Raw genomic sequence first — 26,362 nt, forward strand, 5'->3', positions numbered from 1 at the left:
ACCACTACTTTTTTCAATAGTATAGCAAATGTCATTTTATTTACAACTTCTCCAGGATTTTGTTCGTAAAATTCCCTAATGGCCTTTTTCCATCCCACTTTTACGGGCCTGAATACTGCAACATCACAAGGTTGAAGAATTCGGGTTGCATTCGGATATAAGGTTATAACTTCAATGTTGAATTCATTGCAATGAGACTGAATGGCAATTTAAAAATAACAACACAGGGAACTGTATATTATTTTTCATCCATCATATATGGATATAATACATTTTTCATATAAGCATAGAATGTCTCTGCCGTCATCGAACTATTCTCGGATCAATGCCCCAATCAGGATTTTTGACTATCTGGCTTACTTTTTCTGTAATTCACTTGAAAAACAAAACGATCATAGGTGGACAAACTATTTCGGAAGCAGGAAAAGAAAACATGACAGTGATGCTTTCCTTAGATGATCCCTTTTCCACAGAATAAACATTTTTCGCGCCTTTTCTATTAAAAACTTTGGCAGTTTCTGAGCAACTTTGAAAATTGAATTCGTCGCCATTCTTGAAGGGTCATTAATGATTAAATTTTTGGAAGCTAGCTGTTTATATCTTTGGACCATTTTCGAATGTCTGCTTCCGAAACACGAGCGCTCGCATCACTTACTGCTTCACTTGTTCGCTGCACAGTTGTTGGATGTCTTTTTAGGAAAGCCTAAAATATAAAGTGCTATTTAAGTCATCTCTATTTTACAAATATCCTTTATTACCAGATTACCTCGAACCAACTATCACCAGGTCTGCTGTTTTTAATGGGATTAGGCCGTGAATTTTCAGTCAAAAATGTTTGAGCACTATTTAAAATGTCCTCTCGTTTCCTAGGGAATCTTTTGTTGCCAGCTCTGTCTATCCATCTGCAAAAATAAAAACAGTCATTTAACACAGTTCAACTAAATTAACTTTACCTTTAAAGATCAGACTCTTCTCTTTCCGAAAGAATTGGATTTGAACCGCACATATCGTTATGACCAGGATTTTTGATTTTAGCTTATTTCTCTATACTAATAATGTAAACTGTAATTGCTATTGAATAAATTTATATAAAAATTAAACTAATAATTATTGTGACCTACCGTAGAATTGAGGATGCTGAAAAACTAACCCGGTTAATGTATAATAAATGGATCAAATGTATTAGGGATTAAAATCTATAACCTACTTCTCTTTATATTCCGAATAAGTAGCTCAATAAATATTTGATATACATTAAATATGTTTTCTTTGAAAAAGTGTGTTATTTCAATCGTACGTGAACCTAACTGGGTTATTCAGTATATATTGAAATACGAAGTGGTGTAAGTACGGATTATATACTATTCTGTATAAACTGTGAATGTGCAATTTGAAATCTTTGGAAATATTGACTTCTGCAGGTAAATAAGCTATTATATAATATAAGAGTATAAAATACGATGTGGTTCAAATCAATTTCAGCTTTTGGTTTTTCCCAAGTATAAAAATAAACACATTCTTCTTCTATAATTTTTGTACCCTATCGAAGAGAATAGAAATATGCTTTATTGTCACTGAAAATTGTACAATTTTATGGATAAAGCTTACAAAAAGTCAGACAATAACAATTACAACTAAAATTTAGTGAAATTACATTAATCGTCAATCCATTGCAAAATTTAAATAAATTGCAAATTGTAAGGCATAACACCTTACGAACTAATAAGCTAAGTTGCTGCATGTGATACCCATTGCTTCTGCTCAGGCTGCTCTATAATTTTTTTAAGAGAAAATGGTTCTATTGCTGATTCTTCATCATCAATAAGTATTGGAAGATTTTCCTGATTTTCTATTAAGAAACCGGATTTTTTGAAGCAGTTGAGAATTATAAGGGGTGTTACATGCTTCTCCATGCCTTGTCAATCAGTAAAATAGCTGTCAGAACCGTAATATTTGCAGTTACATGCCTGTCGAGAGATTCTAAAACGAGCTTAACAATTTCTTTGCGATAGAACGTCTTAAAATTATGGATGATAACTTGGTCCAATTGTTGCAATTTGGAAGTTGTTTGAAGTCCCCATTAACTGATAAAAGCCAATTGTTAAAAAGTTCTGTCGTCATCCAAGCTTTTTTGTTAGCACGATAATCCGTAGGAAACGATTTCACATATTTGAAATATCGTGGTTTCATTGCTTTTCCTATCACTAAGGATTTAAGTTTTTCCGATCCGTCCATATTTACTGCAAGTAAAACTGTCAACCTCTCTTTACTATGTTTTCCCCCATGACATTTTTCATCTTTAAAAGTAAGCGTGTTGTCCGGTAAACATTTGAAAAATAGGCCAGTTTCATCAGTAATAAAAATGTCTTGGACATCATAGTTTTCGGTCAAGGTCTTCAATTTACCGTACCAATTTAAGCAAACTGCATCATCAACACATCCACTTTCCCCACAAACTTTCACTTCCCTTCAATTGCCGCAAAGTTTTTGATGCTTAGAGTAGACGCGAACTCTTTTCCATTTTTCTTCAACAAGTTTCCGCTAATAGACACTTTTTGTCTTCTACACTGTCTTAGCCAAATGACCAAACTTTCTTCCAGACTAGGAAATTCACCTTTAGCAGTTCTTTTCCGTACTCCAGCAGTTTGAGGAACATTAATTTTCTCCCTGTGCTTTATTATAGTTGAGAGAGTACTCAGAGGAATCTTAAATTCTTTTACAACATCACTTTTCTTCTCACCTTCCTCTACTTTTTGGATTAACTTCTTCTTTTCAGCAATCATTTATACTTTTTAGGGCTCATGTCTAACAAAATTTTAATCTGTATACCAACGAAAGAGTAACAGTAACTAATAACTAAACAAACCAATTTGTGAGAAGTGTGTAGTCAAATTCTTTATAATAAAAACAAAGGCGCGTTAATATTTCCGCCCCTTTCTCTCTGCAACTTTGAATTGTCGAGTGTTGGACGCCAATGAGTTCGCATTAACGCGTCGTTTTGTTATATAGCAATGATTTTTTTCGTTTGAATTACCAAGTGCATAAAAATTTATTGATTTAGTTCGAAATATAAAGATATTTGGTAGGGAACTCGTGATAACTTTGAATTATAGAGAGGTTCGAATTATCGCAGGTTTAACGCGAGTCGACTCTATTATTAAAAGTGATTTTTTTCGCTGTAACAGTAGTTATTTTTTCGCCGCTAATTTTTAACAAATACAGTCTTTGTGGATACACGAACAGAAAAAGAAAAAATACACAACAAAAATAGTTTATTTTTTGTATTTCCAAATATATTGATATTTTCTCCATGATGTCTCCTGTTCGTGCCTTTTTCTTTGATCGTTTAAAAGTTTTTACTTTTTCACACAGAGTTTTTACCCTTCATTTTTATACCTACCTCTTTAAAAGAGGAGTTCTATCTTTCTTCTGTCGTCCATTTTTTTCCAAATTATTTATTTGTATTATTTTTAGTTTTTTTAACAATTTGTATTCTTTAGTGTGTGAATTTTTATTTTGTTCCACTCTTATTCAGTATATTCTGTTTTTTAATTCATCTTAGAGCAGGAAAATATTTTTTATACAAAATAGCCTCCTCAGTCTTTATTTTATTCTGAATTTTATGTGTGTAGACAATTTTATAGCTATAATCATATATCACGTGCTAAAACATATTTCTTCAACACGAAGGAAACGAACATCCTCACAGATTGCTATTCACAAGACACTTATAAGAAACAAAATGTATATACAAGCATGTTTTTCCCGCTTTAACGGTCTTACTAACAAAATACACGCCCCTATTACTAGTTACGCCACCTTTAATTTTATTTACTTTATTTAATACAACAATCGCATAGAAATTATAACAACATCTTTGTAATGAACCAGTTGTGATTTTAGTTCGTTGACATTGAAATCTCATCAGGTTCATAGTTGTTCGAGTAAGATTAATACATCTGAAGACCAAAGTAATGCTTTATATCGTAACCCTCTAATGTGCAATTGTTTTTGGTTTAAAAAAAGTAAAAAAAGTGGTAAAAAAACAAAAACCATGGTGGTCTGAAACTATAAGACTGAACTCTTCAGTACTCCACCTAGGATAGACTGGGCGAAGTCTCATCCCTGATATGGCTCGTTCCAATTTCTAATAACCGTATATACGGTTTCTCTACGTAGAACTTGTTGAAATGCCATAATGGCGACTGTCAATTAATATCGAGGACATATCTTAAATCATCAATTTTGCCGGTATACACTTTTAAGTGCTTTCTAAGAATTATTTATTGTTTTTTTCAATAATCGTTGATAATTTTACTATGAAATATTTTGTGTTTTTAACTACATTGGTTTTCAATTTAACTCTAAAATAGATACGTGCTTCGTGTGCCGGTATCATTAATTGTATTTTAAATCTTCAAATAATTGCCAGGCGGCTTATTTCAAAGTTCCATTTAGCTTTTAAGGCTATTTTTATACTCCAACTCTGATGATACAAGCCACATATTATGGCTCTGGACCACACATTAATAAAATTTTTTACGTTGAAATCGGAATCAGTAGAACGATATAACTATTATTTTGATATTTCTACCTTGTCAGCCGGTCGAGATGATTCCAATTCAAACCGAAAAGTCTATCTAATGTCTCCAAAATCTTTACACTTTCAGTGGTTCCATCTACTAACGGCGTTGTCTTCTTCTTGATGTGCCTATCCGTTACGAATATTGGAGATCATAATGGATCATATTGGAGATCAATCTTTATCTTATCTGCAGCAGCGCGGAAAAGCTGCAGAGATGTTGTATTGAACTAGATTCTGAGGTTCTTTAACAAAGATGTTCTTCTTCTTCCTGGACCTCGTTTTCCAAATATTTTTCCTTGCAGGATGACTTGAAAGAGAGCATATCTGGTTTCATTTCGCATAATATGTCAGAAGAACTGTAACTTTTGAGATTTGATGGTGGTCAGTACCTATCGGTTCTTATTCATTCTTCTGAGGATCTCCCCATTTGTGACTCGGTCAGTCCACGGGATCTTAAGCATTCTCCGATATAGCCACATCTAAAATGCTTCCAGTTTTCTGCACATATCTTCGTTCAAGGTCCACAATTCTACACCATAAAAAAGGACAGAGAAGACGTAGCATCGCAGAATTCTTACTTTTGTATCAAGAGAGAGGTGGTGACTCTTGAAGAAGGCCTCCATCCGATTGAAGGTGGATCTAGCTTTTCCGATGCGTACTTTCTTCATTTATTACGGTGCCGAGGTAGTTGTAGTGCGTCACTTTTTCTACAGGGGATTGGTTGACGTAGAGTTGACCTTTTGTTATTCTTTTCTTGCTAATTATCATAAGCTTTGTCTTCTTAACGTTTATGTTGAGTCCATATTGTTGACTGTATAACGTGATTTTGTTCATAAGAACTTGTAGGTCTTCTAAGTTGTGCGTAAATATGACAGTGTCATCTGTATATCTGATGTTGTTTATCCGGTAACCATTCACGGCGATGTACGGGAACGATTTAGTAAAATAGTTCTCTGTTCCTCTGGACTATCGAAATATGCAAACGATTGGAACTTTCAGCAACAGCTTGCTACTGCTTTGATGAAATAAGCCAAATATTATGGCGTTGGAGGACAAATTTGAACGACTCGAACAGCTGACGAGGTAGAGATATAGAAATAATAGTTATGTCGTTCTGTTGATTCCGATTTAGACGTAAAAAGTTTGCTATCATTTATGTTTTTGAAACATTCTATTGTATTACACCTCCGAACATGATCCATATTAGAGGCACACAATTAGCATTGCGTTTCTTTTCAGGATTTCCAATTCAATTTTAAATGTATTCGGCAGGTGAATGCAGAGGTTTGTTCGGTCATTTATGTTGACAAAAAAAATCCATCATATGCCCTGTGCAGAGTGCAACTGCACAGCTACATTGGCCAGACCAGCTGCTCTCTTTAAGTTCAATTAACGTCTCACAAAAGCGACATTAGGATTGATAAACCCTCTTGTATCCTTGCACAACATGCTGTTTCAACGAACACCTAATCGATTTCACAAACGTTAAAATACTTTCCAAACAAAAAAAAATTCCATAAGAGATCTCTCCGTGAAATGTGACATTCTAAAATATTCTAACACTCCTAAATAAGTAATTTGGTTAACCCAGTCTGAGAGACTTGCACACTCCTTAGAATGACGTTCGGGTTTGACAATTCATTGGAGCGAAGTATATTGATTTGTGTTATCAGGAACCACTTCACAACACTACAATGCTCCAGGCCATCCCTTTCCCCCCTATAGCACTCTGTTGCGCGGTAGGGGCACAACTATCAGCCAAATGCTTTTCGTGTGGTACAAGAACTCCAACACGATATCCTAACCCGATCAATGCAAGCTAGCGTGAGGCGCTCTTTTCCTGCTTTCTCTAGTAGTGACGTATCATCGAGCTGAAATTGCTTGCTCGGGCCTCGAGTCACCGTTCCGGACTCCGCCAGCTCGGCGACTTGGTGCCCGAGGATGTGGGCCTTTTTTGGTAGTACTTTTAAATTTTTTTGGTGGCCGAAGCCTTTATTGATTTATTTTTTTTGGTTGTCCTGAAAATAAACATCAATTATTAAACTTTCCAGTGCCGCGTGCTGGGGCTTCCTCTGTTGGTAGAGCTACGAATTATTTAGACCTTATGTGTTTGCCAGGATTTGTTGTTTTGGTCTTTTGTGCTTCCATCGATTGGGTGATTCTCTAATTCTAATTCTGACTTTTTCTGCCATTTTATCTATCAACCTTACTTGCTCTCATATTACACAACAAATAAGAACCAGTTCATATTCCATATTCCGTAAAAAACATACATTTATCTTAATGCCCTTTCGACAATCGCACACATCAACCGCATGTAACCCCCAATGTAGGGTTGCAATTGATACATGCATGGCAGGATGCTTTTATAAAACAGAAAACTCCAAATTCCAAAAACGCTGTGTCTTTCTGTCTATTGGGTAGTCGCAAATATCTTATCTCAATGAAGTAATGAACAATAGTGCTCGGTTGTAGTTTTTTTGGTTTTTGTTAAGGCGTTTGCGTTTAATGTTGAGTATTTTTAGTTCTTAAAACATAAAAAAAAACTTAGAAATTGTTTTGTAAGTATGAATTCCACCAGTGTTGTCGTTTAATTATAAACTTACACACAATTATTTGTTGTAGTGAACTGAAGAAGTGTTTGAAATAATAAAAAAGCGAAACTATGAATGAACTAGGACATAAATGACCGAGCAAACTTTTGCATTCACCTATGCAGAATGTTTCTATGAAAAATTTCTCTTAATATCTCACACTTTCCCATAATTTCTCACGTAGCCAAAGGGCTACGTTTGAAGATAACAAATTTTTTTAATCTTTTGAAGTCCCATTTACAAATTCAGTACTTTTGTATCTGTATTTACTGCCCCTATACCAGACCTATCTTTACGTATGCATTTGTGCCTTGTACAGGTGTGGTTAGACTATATCTAATCTAATCCGGTAGAAAATTTCCGCATAATTTTCTGATAATGGCCGAAGGAGCCCTTCCGTCTTATTTCCTCCATGAAAATAGAATAACTCTAAAAATGGTTCGCATATCGATCTTATCAAATTTTTGCGGATTGCCACAGACAATTTTAAACCATTCCTAAGTATGTATAAATACTTTTATAAATTTCTCCACTTTTTTATGCGAGTTGTTGACTGAGTAAGTAGTATAATAAAGAGATCCAAGAAGGAAAAATTAAAGTCTTTAAATATGCTTTTTCGAGCAGTAATTTTCAGTGAATTATACGAAAATATTTGATCACCCAGCAATTATTTCATGTTGGAAACAAATTGTAATTGATATGGCTTAAATCTGGAGAATAACGCAAATGAGGCAATCATTTATACCTCAATCCATACATTTTGTCTCTTCTTCCCCAAATAGGGCTATTTTTCAGTGTTTTTATGAAAAAAATGTTCCATTCACAAATATAGTGCCTTAACTTATGGATAATTTTGCTAAGCGGTGATAATAATAACCAAGCAATAAAGACCACGGAGGTTTAAGAAAGAAAGGCTCTAGTTTTGAATTTCTAAGACGGCCGTGTTAAAGCCACGAACCGTACGAATTTTATACGACAGATCCCGATTTACATAGAAAATTTTTATAAAGAAAAAGTTAGGTACATGAACAAACAAAATTGAAAAAATAAAAGCATATGAAATATTTATTAAATATTAATGAAATATTTAATTTTTTCCTCATTTTCGTATTTGTTTCTATTAAGTATCATAATGTCTTCGTTTACAAGGAGTCACCCATTTTTACTTTGATTGTGTTTGTGGCGTCTGTTTCTGTTATGATTTTTGCTCGAGACCCACTGTAGTTTTTCTTAATCGTATTAGAAGAGTGTCTTAGTTTTCATTTCTTCTTACGAAGAAATGAAAACTCTTTCGAAACTCTTGTTCGAAAACTGCGAAGAGGATCTATTCTGCTCTTGGCATTTGTATTGATTGTTTGTATTCTTTTTCTTCTTCATTTCAGAGATTAGGTATTTGTTGTCTTTTTCCGCATCAAACTTGGGTCCATCTTTTCAAGGAGTGTTCTACACTTCTACTTCAAGTTCAGAACAAAAATCTTTTCAACATTTTTTAACACGCACTTAACATCGTCAGAGAACCACTGAAAATATGCGCTTATGTTTTACTTGGCAGCCATGTAAGTCTTCTCGTTGCGCGTTGATTAGAACGTTCCATTGCTTCTCCATTGCTGATATTGTCACACCACAGACCCTATATAGCCCAGGATATGACGGTAAAACTAGTAGAAAACCTAGAAGGGCTTGAAAAAAAATTAATACATATCACTTTGTAGCTTTTAGAATATAAAATTAATGGGAAAATCCCAGTAGTTGGCTGTATACCATAGTTAAAAAACTAATACAGAAGTAAAAAACTTCAAAATTTGTATATTGGTATAAAAACTATTTTATTAAAACTTATTAAAAGTGTCATGTCGTCCAAAAATTAGAGATGGATAACGTTTTCGATCTAGCTCAGATCATCCCCAGTGCATTCTTTTGGTACTTGTAGCTAACACTAAAATTGCAGTGCAGACATAAATATATGGTTTATATATTAAAATTTAAAATATATTGCGACCCTAGGTCGATGACAATGGTTGTAAATGTTAATGTTTCAAGAGCAACATTCTTCCTTGGTCGACTGGAACACGTGGTTCTTGTCAGTTCAAACGACATAGACCAACTCTGTGGGTCTATGTCACTATTGATCATTCTAAAATCCATTAAAATCGAAAATCGGCTTATTTGTCTCAACGAAAAAACTGTGTTTAAATTTACAGTCTAAAAAGAATTGAATTATATATATTCGGTAAGGACATATTTATTCCTTTCTTCTATTTACATTATATCTTGAAGTTTTTAATGTACAAAATTTGTAATACAATATTAAAAAAATAATAACAAGCATAACAACAGCAACCACAATAAAAATAAGAGCAACCAAGACTTGAGTCTCATTTTTTATCCAGCCAAAAATAGGCTTCGTCAATTTATCCTCCATTAAATTTGTGAACAAATTAGGTGATTTTTTAACGTTAATTTTTAGGAAGTTTGTTGTCCATTTAAATTTTAAATCTTTTTGCTCTACAACGCACGTCCAGTTGCCAGTGTGAGACATGTTTAAAGTATCAATTTGATAAGTGTTTACAGCTGAAAGCGTTGTTGTTCCATAGTCTACATAAACTTGATCGTTAAGATGAATTGCTAAGCTTAGATCTGTGTATACGTAGGCTAAAATGACGGAGTTGCAGGGTATGGTTAACGATCTTGTAGCTCTTGTATCAATGTCGAATGTTTGGGAGATAACTGATATAGTTATGACTCTAAGGATTACTCGTTTTTTATTTACTCGAAATAATATACATACATATACTCCAGAGTCTGTTTGTCTTATATTTTTAACCTCAATGTTTTCTTTTTGAAATATTATTCTGTTTGGTTCTGGTTTGATGAATATTCCATTCAAGGTCCATTCATAATAAGCCTTCGGCGATTCTTTCGCTATTAGTTTCAATACATCTTTATTATTCCTTATTAACTTTGAAGATCCTTCTTCAATAATATAATTAAAACTTTTTCTTTGAAGATGATTCTTGATTGTATCCATTGTTTCCGGACTGATGTCACCACAAGGAAAGTCGTTACATTTGCCGTTGGAAGTTGGTGATCCTTGGCATAATTTTCCGAAAATGTTCGGTCTCGGATTTGAGCATGTTCTAGTTCTGAATCCTTCACCTCCTCCACAGGATGCTGTACATGTCCACGGTGACCAGGCCGACCAGCCTCCATCTCGAGGAGGCCCATCTAGATCAAGTGGTTCGCAGTTGGCTGTCCAAGTAACCCAACCAGTTTGGGGAGCAACTGAAAAAACAATAAAGTCTTATTGATATTATATCTATTTCGTCAGAATGGCGCGAAAAGCTTGAGAAGGTAGAGGAGCTTTAAGGGATCTAGCACCGTGGGGTGCTACTACGGACTACTAAGTGATACGGTGCTACTAAGAGCTTACTATGGACTTCAAAAACAATTCCACTCAAGGAACATCCAAAGAAGAACTAAAATTATTATATATATAAAACACTGCTGAGGTTTGTTCTCACATATAGGTCGGAGACATGGACTCTAACGCAGAAGGATGACAGACCATTGGAAATATTCGAGCGTAAAATACTCCGTAAAATATTTGGAGCTATACGCGACCAAGTGGCACAAAAGATATAACCTCAAATTATACCACCTCTTCAATGAACCAGACGTCGTAAAGTTTATTAAAACACAGCTACTCAGATGGATTGGACATATAAAATGAATGCTAAACAACACGATGGCTAAAAAGCTAACCAGAGAACTACCTGTAGGAAGAAGAAGTACAGGCCGACCTCGAATTAGGTGATTGGATGGATTGAGACGGACTTACGGGGTATTAAAAATGAAAAGATGGTAACAGGGTCCTGATTCTAATTGAGATTTCGACTCAAAACATGTCGAAATTAATATGGCGACGTCGAAATGCGACTTTGCGAACCTTGTGGATTTCAGCTGAACTAACCAAACGACGTCACTAGTTTTCGACTTATCGAAATTAATTTCAACCACAAGAAAGTGGTTGAAATTTCATTTCGAGTCGAAATTAATCTGACATGACTGACTGGACTGGGAGAAGTGAACTTAGGTTCAGTTTAAGTAGGCGGTGTTTTGATCCTTGCAAGGAAAACTGAGGCAAAAAGTATCAATATGGCTGTGTTTTACGGACATTTGCTAGTTTTGGAGGAATTAGAGAGGTTAGATATCCGACGTTCATAACGGAGGATAAGAAGAATGTTACGGGATACTCAAAATTCTTTTTCACTAAGTGATGCTCAATTTAGGCAGCAATTCCGGCTTAATAAACAAGCTGCAAATTATTTAATAAGGGTATTAGAACCATATTTGGAAGAAGGTGTTTATGCCTCTAGGATACCCAAAATGTTTAGAGTTAGTATTACTAAGCTGCAGTAAATTTAAAAATATATTAGAATATAACCACTAAGTCAAATCTTAGTGGTTATAACTTAAGGATCTCCCACATCGCCTTTTTTTTTCTTGTCATCTTTTCTTTCAATTCAAAATATAATTGAGAATGGCCAATATTTATGATTTAACAACTCAAACAAGAAAAAAAAGACGTTCACGTAACGTAAACAAAACAAACATTCAACAAGCGTAGTGCAGAGTGCAGCCAATAAACAACAGGGCCAACCCAAATTTTCAGCAGTGTCAAAATGATAAAGTAAATATCCCCAGTTTTAACTACAATCGAAATGAATGAGAATCGCTAGCGATTGCGACTGTCATGGCGTAGTCGCTTTTAAATTTCGACATCGAAATGAAATAGAATCAGGGCCCAGAATGGCAACGAATTTTGGAGCAGTCTTGGATCCACAAAGGATTGTCAAGCCAAGAGTCAAATATGATGATTATGACACTTTTTAAACATATTATTTTTGAACAGGAGGGTTTGACAAGCTCACTTACAAATTTTTATGGAAATCGGTGCGAATCTTTAGATTAGGGAGATTTTTCAACATTTAATATTTTTTTAATTGTGCTATGTTCACAATAGAAAACGAAGCTTTTAAAATCTTTATAAGATCAAATAAAAAAACGTGGTTGGATGGCAAATAAAATATTATATTCAATTTAACAAAGAAGCCGGTAAAAACAAATATGAAGATAGAGCAGTATATCGACAGACAAGGTCTTTGATTTCGATTGCAAAAGATATCTGGATGGAAGAAATAAACTACGAAATAAAAGAACTGCAAAGAAAACAAGACGATTTTAATATGCATAAAAAGAAGTAAGGAAGGATAGAAAGGAATTAGTAGGAAAAAATACTTATTGTTTCACAGTCTGCGTCAATGGACTTGCCCATTAAGGATAAACAAGAAAACATTGCACTCTGGGGAGAGCCGACAGAAGTGAAAACTTCTTAAATAGCATTGAAATTATAAGTATTAATTTGATTTGTTTTTTCTATCTTAATATATTTGTTATATTCTCCCCTTTCATTTGCTATGTCGCATGTGAGGGTTCGATCAGTTGTTTGTTTTCAGCCAGAGCCCTTCTTTACGGCAATAAACCAAAATTTGTCTTATAGTGAATCTATTTTCTTCCATAGTGCCCTATGATATATCGTGTGTAATTTTACATTAATTAATAACGAGGATGCTGTGGAATGCCCTTTTGGTAGATAGATAGAATTAGAGAGGTGGTCTTTTGGCCTATTTTACTGCGACCTTTTCAGATCTATTGTGGTCCTCTAGTCCTAGATAACATTCTCCAGCCTGACCCTTTTTAAAAAGTGTAATAGGTTCAAAACTGTAGCTATTTTTCGGTGGATTTTCTTCTTATAATGCAAAGAACCGCACATTTGCCAGACTGTCACACTGACATATAATGTGCTCTGCTGTTTCTTCTTCGAGGTGACAGAATCTGCACAGGTCATCATCTGATAATTCCATCAGCTTCAAGTGCCTATTCAGCTTACAGTGCACCATTTCAGAGATTTGTGAGCTACCCACTTCCTTGTAGCCGTTCTTGTTACTGTCTTTGCAACGCCGCAGAAGGATTCTGGTCCGATGAATGGCATTGATGAGCCTTGTTTGGCCATTTCTTCTGCTTTTTCATTGCCCTTATGTCCCTCGTGTCCGGTACCCAGGCTACCGTAATCTTGCTACGGTTTTCTAGTTTATTTAGGTCACACACACAATCCCATACTAGCTTAGAATTGAACTCTACAGAATTGAGTGCCTTAAGCGCTGCCTGCCTATCTGTGAAGATGTCAACTAAACAGAACGTTCTTTCCTGCCTTTCTATTTCTTCCACACATTTATGGATTGCAGTTATTTCCGCCTGGAAAACTTTCACATCTTTAGATAGACTTACCGGGAAATGTATACCTTGATTTGTCCCTACTATGCCGGCTCCCACACCCTGCGATGTTTTTGAACCATCCGTGTACCAGGTAGCAGAAGTTTGTATGGATACACCTTCATTCCAGTCTCTCCTGCCTGGTATCTTAATTGTGAACTTATTGTTAAAGCTATATCTCGTAGCTGTTGCATCCATATCACAATATCGGCTTTTAGCTCCTCGATTAGCTTTCTGTTGTCAACACCATGCATCTGGCTTATATGTCGCTGTCCAGGGGTTTAATCTGTGCATCACTGATCTGGCTTCGCCCAGTATAAAGATATAAAGTGGGTGGTGGATTCAGCAGGACTTCCAACGTTGCTGTAAGAGTTGTTTTTATGGCCCCTGTAATACACAGACGTTCTAGCCTTTGTGTATTACCTAGCAGCCTTATTGTTCCTACTTGCTGGGTCTTCGTCCACCACGTCACCGAGCCATAGGTTATCATTAATTTATAACCCTTGTGTATAACCATAGAGTCATTTTGCGTTTAAGTCCCCAATTCTTACCGCACATTCTTCTACATCTACCCAGGGACATAGTAGCTTTCTGTGTCGCTTTAGTAGTCGCCTTGTTGGTTTTTCTTTTATCTTAATATATTCGGTATATCCTTCCCTTTCATTTAACGTATCACACGGTCTAATCGGACCAATAACAACAGAGATATGATGTAATGTCTTTTTGGCAATGCCGCCATGTTTTATCCTCTTCCTTTTTAAAGGAAACCTCATAGGTTACGATCCGTTGAGCCGTTCTCGAGCTATGTAACTTTGCGACCAATTTGCGTAGCGATGACGGTGGCAAAAATCTGTCTTTTTGCCACAAAAAAAAAAAAATGCTTTTTCACCATCCAAAAAGTGCACAACATCGCTAAAGAAGTTTTCACTTCAAAAACTCTTGGTGATATACTTATCTGGGTTAATTGAGACCAACAATACACTATACAATACAATACAACATAAGCTCAACAATACTTTACCAGAAAACCAGTAAATTAAAAGCGACTTTGGACTGGTATGTGTTAAAACAGTGACATTATTTCGCTCGACATCTATTCTTGATTCATTAAATATAATTAAATATTTCGTCCACGAATGTTCCGAAATGACTTCTTTAATATGCTGCATTTTAAGTTGAACATTTGGTTTTGAGCCTTCTACTCTGTCGAATGAAATTGTTTCTTTCATACCATCCATATTTAATAAGAAAAAATCAGGATGTTCTGGTAAAAGCATCAATTTTATAACGGTAATTCCAGTTCCTCTAATCAATAAAGTTACGTTGTTAAATAATGGTTTCTCTTCCTTCCACAAACTAAAATAAATGATGCGATTAATACAGAATGATTTTGACTTAAGTTTTCATCAATTTTAAAAGGAAATACTCACCCAATCGGGTAATAAACTTCAGTATTATATACAGTTACGTTCTGTGTATGGCACTCATCACACTTAAAACTCAAACCCATTGGTTTACCAATAATCGAAGCAAAGTTGACAAACATCGGTTCAAATTCATCATTTTCATTGGGACTTATCCACTCGAATAACGACGAAGGAACGCCTTCTAGACCAAACATGATCTCGCCTCGTCGTATTTGCAACCAGAAATCTGTCCATTTGCCAGCTCCTATAAGATGTGGGAGGGTTTTTTGCGCTAGAAGTTCGTTGTTTTTAAATAGTTTCACTTTTTCGTTATTGTCGGCTGCTATTTGTAAAGTCAGGTTTTCTAAATCCAATTTTGGAGTGATTAATATACTCAAACCATCTAAAAGATATAAAAGTAAGGTTAGGGTGCTCAAGGGTTTTGGGGTAAGAGATTTGATTTAATATTTTGGTAGCTACATTACCTACGAAATCAGGATTCCATTCTTTTATAGCAAATCTTAATCCTCCTTGAAGTCCAGCTTCCTTCCATTGCGGTAAAATAAAAGTTTTCCTGTCAGTAAGACTGGTGGATATTATAATAGTACATTCCTCAGGCTTGTCACAGTCACCTACATTGCAGGCGTCTTCTGGAACATTAGGATCAGTTGTATAGCACCAAGTTCCCGCAATATTTCTGGAGGGATTGCGGCAGAAATTTTCAGCTTTAATGGAAGAACCTTCTGGAAACAACGTATCATTCCAAACAGACTTGTGTGCTTCTTTACTTACTGGAGTTGTAGATATTTCAGGATAGTCTTTTTTTAATAAAAATTCTAATGTTGAATTTTTTATACTTGAATTATCCAGAAATGTCTCAGTAACCCAAGTATCACAAGTTCTATTAGATCTAGTTCGATTTAGGGTTCCACTATAATCGTTTCCAGTTCCAGCCATTCGGCATTGTTCAGATTTACATTTTCTGATGTTGCAAAATGATTTCCCGATTCTCTTATCAGGGTTAATTGAAACAGTGTAGCAATAAGTGCGTTGGTTAGAATCAATTGGATTTCTACAATAATTCCAGGACTTCATGAGTTCGTCTTTGTTGGAAAATTTGATTTCTTGAGGTAACAATTTTTGTGCTGACCATGGAAGACATGGGAGACCTCAAAATTATATCAGTCATTTTTAAAAAATTTTATTTATTAAACAAAAAAAAAATGAAACTTTTAGAAAACAATTTACCTTTACTTGTTATATCCTGTGTTCCTTTATAATTCGATTCTTGCGAATTAATCGCACATTCTGGTAAAAACGCGTTCTTTGGATTAGCAGGTGGAGGAGGTTTGCAGTAAAAGCTCCAATGAGCCACCGTATTTTCCGAACTAACGCTAAACCATCGAACATTTCTGAAAATATCGTCTTTAACTTCCGCTAACGTTTGTAATCCAAGAGGTTTCTTTATGTATACAGTCATCGTGTTAGCAAAGAAACTTATTGAAATTTCTCTCCATTCCCAGTAATTTATTATGTTTTGGAGTTGGAGTTGCTTTAAATCCCTTTCTGCGCCATCTGCAATAGTAAATCGATTACGTTTTTGTTGAAAAATGTTTTTATTGAAATTTAATTTAGACAAAGTGACTCAACGACATGGTATCTACGATAGATAGCACATCCGTCTCTTTTAATTAATTCATAATTTAATTAATTAATTAATCAAGAAAATCTAAAGAAAGCCTGGAACAAAGATGTTCGGCTAAAGGGTGCAGTAGTATCAAAGTTTTTTGTGAAGAGGATGCCAATGTGACTGGATTCTGTTAAGTGTTCTTAAAATTAAAAGTTATTTAAAGATCATTCATTATAATGCTCAATCATTGCGTAACTTTTTTCCTGATTTTGAATTACTGCTCAAGGATGTTTTAGCTGATTGTTTGTGTCTTAATGAGCACTGGCTTGTAGCTGATGACCTACATACTGTCTATATTAAGGGCTTATATATATATATATATATATATATATATATATATATATATATATATATATATATTGAGATGATTGGTGTTTAAAGAAAATAATTTATAAGTTACACACTAGATAATGTTAGATATAAAAATTATTTGGTTATTTTAATAAGTTATATACTAGAGAATTTTATAAAAATTATTTATATGAGGGTATTCTTAAGAAATTAGCATATAATAAGTGTAAAAAGTTTTTTTTTTAATAATTATAATATTGTAAATATATTTAAGTCAGCCATGTGCATAGGCAACCAACTATACATTTAAATGACAGTTGAATAAGAATTTGCGAATGTGAAATAGGGTTATATGTTGTTTAAAATGTGTAATTTATTAAATTAGAGTGTTTAAGTTACTGATTTAAGTTTATATTCTAATCTGAAAAGCCTAAATGTCGATAAAATTCTCGATAGAAAAGTAAGGAATTCTCTAGATCACCGAAGATGGCCTTGTTTGCGACATGGATTATTCCAGAAAATTCAGATATGTAGGAAATGGAACAAATCGAATAAGATTTCTTGCCAGATGGTTCTGGAACATTGAAAAGGTATAAATACTCGATGATTTGGATTTAAAATGGCCAGTCAGTTAGTAAGAAAGTTAGTTAGAAGACAGACACATTTAGTTAGTGAAGTCAGTTGTTCAATAAGTTCAAGATAGTCAGTCAGATGGCCAGTCAGTTAGTAAGAAAGTTAGTTAGAAGACAGACACATTTAGTTAGTGAAGTCAGTTGTTCAATAAGTTCAAGATAGCCAGTCAGAAGGTCCAGATGTTTAATATAATAAGTTCAATGAAGATTAAGAAACAGTATAAAGATAATATTATTGAAGATTAAAAATTATGTTATGTAAAAATGGTAATTGGATAATGGAAGGAAGTATTAATTGAAAATTAAAATTATATAATATATTTGGTGATTGGATATTGGTATATTGAAAAGAAGAATAAATATAAATGCTGTTAAGAAGAAAAATATTTTAAATTGGTGGAAGCTGATAATTGGAAAAAGTAATTTCACAAAAACAAGGATAACCGAGGCTGAGAACGAAGACATTGAGTGGTGATTAAAATCTTTATTTTGGAGAACATTTTCATTTAGGCATTCAGTGAAAGAAAGGTACAAAATTTTGTTAATATAATTTAGTTAGTGTCATAATTATTTCAATTTTAAAGATAGTTTGTTTAAATTTTACATTGTCTATATAATTTAATTAGTTTCATAAGAATTTCAATTTAAAGATAGTTTATTTTAAATTTTGCATTGGTTATGTTAGATATATATGTGTGTTTCATAATAGATATAATAAAGATAATTTAAAAAAGTGCTTACAAACTAATTCTTTGAGAACCGCGATAAAAACCCTATATATATATATATATATATATATATATATATATATATATATATATATATATATATATATATATTATTAAAAAACACTCATTGCTCATCATTCACAAATAATACATCATCACAATATATATATATATATATATATATATATATATATATATACAATTATCAAAGAGATACAATATACAAATTATACAAATATACGCCCCAACGATTACTCACACTGACGAAGAAATAGAGGAACTCTACAAACATAAATAAAGCATTAAATAATAATAACAGTCAAACAGCAAAAAAAGAGTAACAGTAATGGAAATCATCCTTAATAGTGCCAAAGAAATCGGAGGCCCGCAACAGCAAAATGAACATAAACTGTCTGATAAAACTAAAATAATGCTAAAACAAGGAAGGGAAATGGAAGTATGTAGCAATATACAAAGAATACAATACATAAAAACTTTGTAAAACAATAAGGAAAAGTATTAAGGAAGACACAAGAAAATACAATGAAGGACTGGTAGAAAATGCAATCGAAAACTGGAAAAACTATAAGAAAACAAGAAAAGCATTAATCGTTGGGAAAAAGCAAATCGTTGCTCTAACAAACGAAAACAACAGAATTACAGACAAAAATGAAATAATACAACTCGTGACTAAATACTACAGCGAAGTATACAAAGCCACTGACACACTTGAAGAAGTAATTCAGTTTAATGGAATAGACATCAGAGCTATAAAACTTTTTATATCTTTAAGATCTTACAATCTTATAAAACAAATTAAATTTTAAATTCGGGGTAATTAATGGTACCATAAAACTTGTGGATCTCTGACACATCTGATCTGTGGATCATATCTGACCACAGAGGAATTTCCTTTCCGACAACTTACTAATCCACAAATTGGGCAATCAGGGGATGGTCTCTTCAATTTGATTCAGGTTTTGTTGAATTGTAACTTTAATTTTGTCTATAACGATAATTTGGATATTAATTTAAAATTTAAAACGCTGATTGATGTAATATTAAAGTCCATAAATATCTCTTTGTAAGAAACATTGAAGTTGTTGAATAAACATAATTGAGATAACAATAAACTGGTTCAATGATACTGAGAGAATGACTTCAAATTATTGTAGCATTAAATAAAAACCTAAAAGTACCATAGTTGAATTTAGTTATACTTGATACTGACCTCTGTACTCTACTAGAGTAATCCTAGTGTAATTATTTTTGCCCAATAAAGTTAATTTCACGTTTGGAAAATCTATTGTAGGAGCTAGTACAAATTTGACACATGCCGAATGGTGGGCCCTGACATGTATATAAAGATCATATCCAGATGCTTTTTCCCGAAGTGGCCAAAATTGTTGGAATTCTTCACCTATAATAAACATTAAGGGTTAATATTGTTGTAATAAACTGTTTCTTTGTGGTATTATCACCTTTCCCCAAATGAATACAATATTTAAATATTATTATACAGTCACACAGCAATATCTCATAAATACATCTGGATACCAAACATACAATAGAAAACAGGACAAAATTAGTTGGTATATATGCACAAAAAATAAATAATTAGATGGAACTTGTTTAGATTTTATCGCACACTAGTATGAAAGTGAGAAAATCTTAAAACAACTCTCTAGAAAAGCCATAGGAAAGCTGACATATCTTATAAATGTCTCGTTCAGATTAAAGTATATTGATCCTTATCAATATGGATGATGGTCATAATGATTCTTAAACCTAGAAATCAACCAAATACAGTATCACCACACAGGCCGATTTCCTTACTGCCTGTAATTTTGAAGCTATACGAGAAGCTATTGCTGAAAAAGCTGAAATCTCTCATCGACGTCTGCTAAAAGTTTGCTTCGCTGTCTTCCTAATGAGGAAGCAGACAAAAGTGGGAGAAGTTCAGCATATATAGTCATGGGAATATCGTTAATTCCCTAGTCTAATATTGAGAAATATATTGGGACTCATTTCGACAATGGTAAGTGGAATATAAGTTTCAACCACGAGTTGTATCAATATTACAAACAACCCTCTGTAGCAAATTATGCAAAACTACAAAAATTAACTGCGTTGCTTACTTTATGAGAATGGATAATAACAGAGCACCTTTTTTTTTCTTTTCTTTATAGAGGGGTGTCTGGAATCTTCCAGTTCAGGAGTCCTTCTTCGTACGCCCGGCGATAGTTCCCGAGGTACTTTAAAATGCCCTCTCGTCGTCGAGTCTACGCCGTACGTCTACCTGCTAAACCAGACCCTAATCTGTCGTCCAGCGATCCAGAAGCGGAATGGCCGCTGTAAGACTGGCATCACTTCCGAAGCCCTACCTTCATTCATCCACAGACTGTCAGCAAGGAGGCTCCCTGTCTCGTTGCAGGTAGCGAATGGAAGACCCTCATCGCTCCTAGTACGGCATCACTCCCAGACGGGCATTTCCTCCATCCCCACAGGCTGACCCACTTTTCTAGCTTCAACTTCCAGCATCTTTCCCTCTTACCTTTGCCGTTGGTCCAGCTGTCTTTCTTTCTCTTCTTTTTTCTTGATTATTGCACGGATATAGTTGTGTAAGCTAGTCCAAACTGCTTTATTTTCAATCATTTCTCTCACTGTAACAAAATTCACACCTGTCTCTCTTTCCATTCTGTTCCTTTCTTCACAGTATCCGAGTGTCCACAGTATAGGCATTCATCTGTGTCACCCTTTCACAGTCACAGACACAGTCTTGTAGGTGCATGCCACTCGCAACAGACTTGTTCTGTCCACTCGTGTCATGAGCCTTATATAGGCCGTTATTTCTACCGCCCCGCTCCAGACTGGTGCCGGGTAGAGGACGATCGACTGTATAACACCGTTTAAGACTCTCCTCTTTTCGGATTTGGGTCCCCCAATGTTGGGCATCACCCTTCCCAACGCAGCCGCACTATTCGAAGCCTTCCGGGGCACCTCCTGCACGTGCCTCCCTCATTTTCCATTCTGGTGCAATGTCACTCCTAGGTACTTTACGTGTTTCTTGGGTGTTTATTAGACATGCTCCCGCACATTGTAATTCAAGACTTTGCCTGTTCCTTTTCTTCTTTAGAATGATGGCTTCGGTTTTCTCTGCGCAAGTTTCAGTCCGTGCTGTGTCATTCTTTTCTCTACGAACGAACCCGGTATTTGAGATCTGAGATATTTGAGATAGCGAGGCCATCCGTGAATGCAGGTTGTACCCTCTCCGTATTCAAAGTTCATAACTCCGCCATATGCCAGGTTCCATAGCATCGGGCCCTAGACATACCCCTGGGGGACTCCGGCCGTCACGTCCACGATCGAGCACCTAGTTGAACGCTCAGTGGAACTATGGTAGGACATCGACCAGTAGAAAAACCAAGGAATAGGTGAATAAACGGAGTGAGAACCGATGTTAGAGAAATATTGAGGGTAGACAAATGGAGGAGAGCAGCCGAAGAACGCGATGCTTGGAGGTGGGTGAGGAGGCCAGAGTGCGACTGTTGGAGAGCTACAACGCCATTGGAAAGAGAGATATACTTATACCGCTAATAACTCTATCATTGAAACAATAAGTCTTTAAATTAAAAATGGAGCTAGCTTTATTATGTTTAAATTATCTTTATAGAACATATATTCAAAGAATATATATATATATATATATATATATATATATATATATATATATATATATATATATATATATATATAGAGAGAGAGAGAGAGAGAGAGAAATATTTTGGTAGTCTTACCTGTGGTAATATGGGCATCGCACTCAAAATCATCCTTACAGAAAGGAAAAGACCAAATGATATTCGTTCCTTGAACTGAATAATAATTAAACTGATCCATGTAAAAGCCCATAAGGTTGTTTTTGGTTTGATACTCTGCAAGAAAAATATACTTCACTTTTCCCTCGTATCCAAACGTTATAAAGCCTCTGTGCCAACTCAAAGAAAATTTAGTAAACTCTGTTGACTTCAAAATTCCGTGAGTCGCTTCTAGTTCTGGGTTTTCGACGTTTCCGTAACTAAGGGTAGAAAAGTTGTTGCCAATGCGAATTTCAATGCCGATACCAGCCGATTCTATTTCTGTTCCGGTTAAAGGCAGTGGTAAAAGGGTTAAAACTATTCTAGCGCTGGCTTCTAAATAGGAATCTGAGTCCCATAGCTTAACGCCAAAGGATAGATTTGCTGAAAAAACATGACATATACATATTTAAATTACATAAAAAACTTAGGAATGTAAAATCTCACCTAAAGTGTTATTAAAATCTGTATAGTGCATGTACGTGTCAGAATTTTTTGAAAACACTAGGCAGACTGGATCATCACAGAGAGGAACATCACAGTACTCCTTCTCGACTTCATCGGTATCTTCGTTTTCAACAAAACACCAAGGACCTCCGATATCGCCAGTAGGATTTCTACAGAACTTTTTAGCATCGGAAAGATCTGCTTCTGGAAACAGTTTTTTGTCGAATTTAGGTACTGAGATATAGTTTGCCTGGTCTTTAACTTTTTTGCGATCTTTGTTCCATTTTAAACACTTTCTTTGTGACGTTCCTTTATTATAGTCTCCTGCATATTCCATACCGGGTCCTGTGAGTTTACACTAGAACATTTAGTTTAGCATAAGCTTATATTATTTGGATTTATTATAAAATTATAACGTGTAAGAATTTATAATTGCTTATAGCGGGTTGAAAGGAGGGACCGAATAATTACTGGGCTTGGAGATAGGGTGAGCAAATAAATTAAAACGTTTGCGAATAGCTACTCGTGTTTTGGTTAGAGAGCTGAGTCGTCGATAAGGATTCCTTTATTTGAGGAACTAGGAGAAACTAACTACGAAAAAGAAATCAAAAAAATACTTACAGAGATGTCCTGGTCAACGCAACACAAGAAAATTTTTGAACTATTTAAAATAGGACGCCGTTTAAAAAAATCCTCTTGTTGGTTAGAAAGAAAGGGTTTTCTTTCCTTGGAATTGGATACAAAAAAAAAACACTGTCCCACACAAACTTCAAACGATCTGGATCCGACACATGGGAGAAACAAAATGGAGACTGACAAACACCAAAACTGCGTCTTAGGTTGTCCTGGATGATAACAACATGATTCTTCAAAACATGCAGGTCACTTAGCCCTCAGAAACGCTTGTTATCAAATCTCTGACACGGAATACAGCAACAAACCGGTGATTAACTAACCCCCTAAACAAAGACTGCCACATAGCATTTGAGTTTAAATCACCTTTTTTTTAACCAAAAGTCATGGAATGAAAACTTGCCGGTTTTAAATCTCTCCGAGAACTATGTTTTCTCTTTCAGACCCTAAGCTATTCGTTTTTTTTATTGCTAAAAATGTTTAGATTATCAGTCTCAGAGACGCAAAAAGCAGACAACCATATACTGAGGCAGGCGTTGTTCATGTTTGCTGGTACATCTAAAAGTACCTTGAGTTCTCGTTGATATTGTGAAAACTCATTCCATTATTTTTAGTTGCTTAGCGATTTCTTACTTTTGGTATCGCATCTTTGTTTGCATTTTAAGTGTTTCTAATTCTTTCATCTAATACATTTAACTTTTATAACAGTTGTAAAAATTAACAACAATAATTAAAAATGTAAATGTTAATGTTGCATCAATAAATGCTCTTCTCTGGCTTTGATTGTTTTTACAGCGTTAGCAGCATTAGGTACTATTTGTTTATCATGTAATGCGAGTACAAATAATTCTTACCTGAGACAACTTGCATAGAGGTATTGCACATGTTTCAAACTGCAAGTCTAAATTCATGCTATAACACCAAGGTCCAAGAGGATCTTTATTAGGATTTCTACAAAAGTTTTTAGCCGTCTTCCTTGAGCCGTCTGAAAAATTTGCGTCCAACAAATCATCTTTAATTTGATGAGGTTGTGATGATGTCCAAGATTGACACCGAACCTTTGATTCAGTTTTTTGAACGGTGCCCTTATATTCTATACCTAAGTGTGATACTTTACATACACTTAGATCTGTTAGTGGACCAGGTGCAGGTTCATGAAAAAGAATTGCGGTATGAAATAAGATTATTATTATAACTATTATATGAAACATATGGAACGTGTCTTGTCAAAGTAGTATACAGTACTTGCCTGTGACTTGCCTTGGCTTGTCAAATATATGCAATAAAAGTTATTCATATTATTGGTGACATTTGACATCCACATGTGATCCACATCTAATACAACTTCTGATTTTTAAATTTTTGGTGCGCCCCACTTTTTTTGTTATTACTAAAATCCCATGTTTTCTGATGCACAAAAATGAAATTATCCGCATTTGCTTTTAGAGAAGGCCACTAATTTGACGACAAGTCCTACCTTGAAAGGAAGAAAGAAGAACATCCTTGCCTTTGACGGCAAGTCATACCTTCAAAGGAAAAAAGAAGAAGAAGTCACATCCCTGCCTCAAAAGTGACAACTCAAAAAAGTAGATTTTTGAGAAAATGTCAAAACTGTTATTTTGATTCGGAAATAATTTAATAACTTTGCAATGATTATGCGAGTATCGAGTGACACTGTCAAGAAATTAACTGGTTTTGTAGTCCTCGTTACAAATTAATATCATTTAAAAATAAGGGTTTAAGTAGTTTCTTAAGTAGATATTTTGTGGTTTAGCCCTAAGGTCTTGTATGCAACTAAAGATACAACAGTTGTATGGGAGCGCCAGGAGGGTTTGGACAATTTTTTAATAAAACATTATGGCGTGGACATGGATAACAAATATCTAAAATTTTGAAATCATACTGATTAATGTATGTCTCCTCACTATATATTTGCATAGTTTGTGTACAAATATAACAATGTGAATGAAATATTCGCATATTCATACTTGAGGTAATGTGTCAAAACCCCCCGTCTGACCGGGAGAATCTGGAAAATAAACGAATAAATAGTAATATATTACTTAAGGTCTTTATTTGCAAAAAAAAACTTTAGATATCAATGAAACAAACCAGATATTATTGTTAAAATAAACTGTACTGGGAAAGATCAATGTTAAAATATATTATGTCTTTATATCTGGCACTTTGATCTGCCAAAGGATTTGGTAACCTTACAATCACTTTTTCGTATGTTACAAATACTGGAGGCTCTTCACTAACTATTAACCAATTGGAAGCAACTTGCTTTTTAAAAAAATGTCAAACCGATTTTTTCCAAACACCTTACAAACCACGAAACTATCAATTCGAAGACTAGTAAGATCCTCATCCTGATCTTCATCATTTTCCAAATCTAAACCTGAAGATGAGTCTTTGTAAATCACTTCTTGCTCATCGAAAGAAGACTCGCTCATTACTTTCCTCTTTACCATCTCTATTTTTTTTTATTAATTTGTGGTGTCTTTTTTCAATTCCTTTTCTGCAATTGCATTGCGTTCCAGAGTATCGGTTGCTATTATGTTTGTTCTTTTTACTGGACCTTTTCTAGTTAATTTTTTCTGGAGCTTTCGGGTATAGTTTTATTTGGGATGGAGATAAGTAATCTTTCTTGTGCTCGCTTTTAACTAGAGTGTCAGGCTGTGACAATGAAGAGAGGCAGAATTGCGATGACACCTCCACATTTTGATTTGAAAATTCACTTGATGAAGAAACATTGTTGTCTTTTGATGTTAAAAGAAATCAGTCTCTTACAAATGAGCATAGAAAGTCTTCTTCACCAAAAATATTTTTATCCAATAGCCAAATTCCAGAGCAACAAAATCCAGATTTTATGTTGGAAGGAGAAGGAGATGCAGATCGATCCCAAGCTTTTATACATATTTGTGCAAGGTCATAAATTGATAATGCCTTTCCTGGATGAGAGAGCATTCAGTCATCTGCTCCTTAATTGAAACACCTTTTAAACGGTCCAAAAACAGTCCTATCTAATGGTTGCAATTTGTTAGATGTGTGGGGTGGAAGAGTTAGAATTGTAATTCCATTATCTTCATGATTATCCATTAATAAAATAATTTGCCGTTCTTAAGAACACCAAACATGATTTACAAAATGCTCTAAAACTTAAAAT

At 34.6% G+C, this 26,362-nt stretch overlaps 2 protein-coding genes across 5 annotated transcripts in view; one reads left to right on the forward strand and one right to left on the reverse strand.

The window, feature by feature from the left end:
- Positions 1-26,362, forward strand: part of toc (toucan) — a 516,113-nt gene that overhangs the window by 4,756 nt on the left and 484,995 nt on the right. The gene's annotated exons all lie outside the window — the stretch shown is intronic.
- Positions 9,422-25,667, reverse strand: LOC140433098 (uncharacterized). Its single transcript, XM_072521154.1, has 10 exons — positions 25,523-25,667; positions 24,048-24,388; positions 22,561-22,918; positions 22,057-22,497; positions 19,491-19,679; positions 16,167-16,493; positions 15,404-16,087; positions 14,943-15,321; positions 14,534-14,868; positions 9,422-10,461 (listed from the first exon to the last, which is right to left on the reverse strand). Exons 1-10 carry the CDS (start codon positions 25,665-25,667, stop codon positions 9,422-9,424), a joined length of 4,239 nt encoding a protein of 1,412 aa, XP_072377255.1.

This window comes from Diabrotica undecimpunctata, chromosome 2 (assembly GCF_040954645.1).
Source record: "Diabrotica undecimpunctata isolate CICGRU chromosome 2, icDiaUnde3, whole genome shotgun sequence".
NCBI classification, from domain to species: Eukaryota; Metazoa; Arthropoda; class Insecta; order Coleoptera; family Chrysomelidae; genus Diabrotica; species Diabrotica undecimpunctata.

What these genes read in the sequence shown, in the direction of transcription:
- LOC140433098 (XM_072521154.1), bottom strand. Translation starts at nt 25,667, where the DNA reads ATGGTAAAGAGGAAAGTAATGAGCGAGTCTTCTTTCGATGAGCAAGAA. An exon ending in ACAGGATATAACAAGTAAAG is followed by an intron (nt 16,088 to 16,166) that starts GTAAATTGTTTT and finishes TATAATTTTGAG; the next exon opens with GTCTCCCATGTCTTCCATGG. An exon ending in TTTAATTTACTGGTTTTCTG is followed by an intron (nt 10,462 to 14,533) that starts GTAAAGTATTGT and finishes TTGTTTTTTCAG; the next exon opens with TTGCTCCCCAAACTGGTTGG.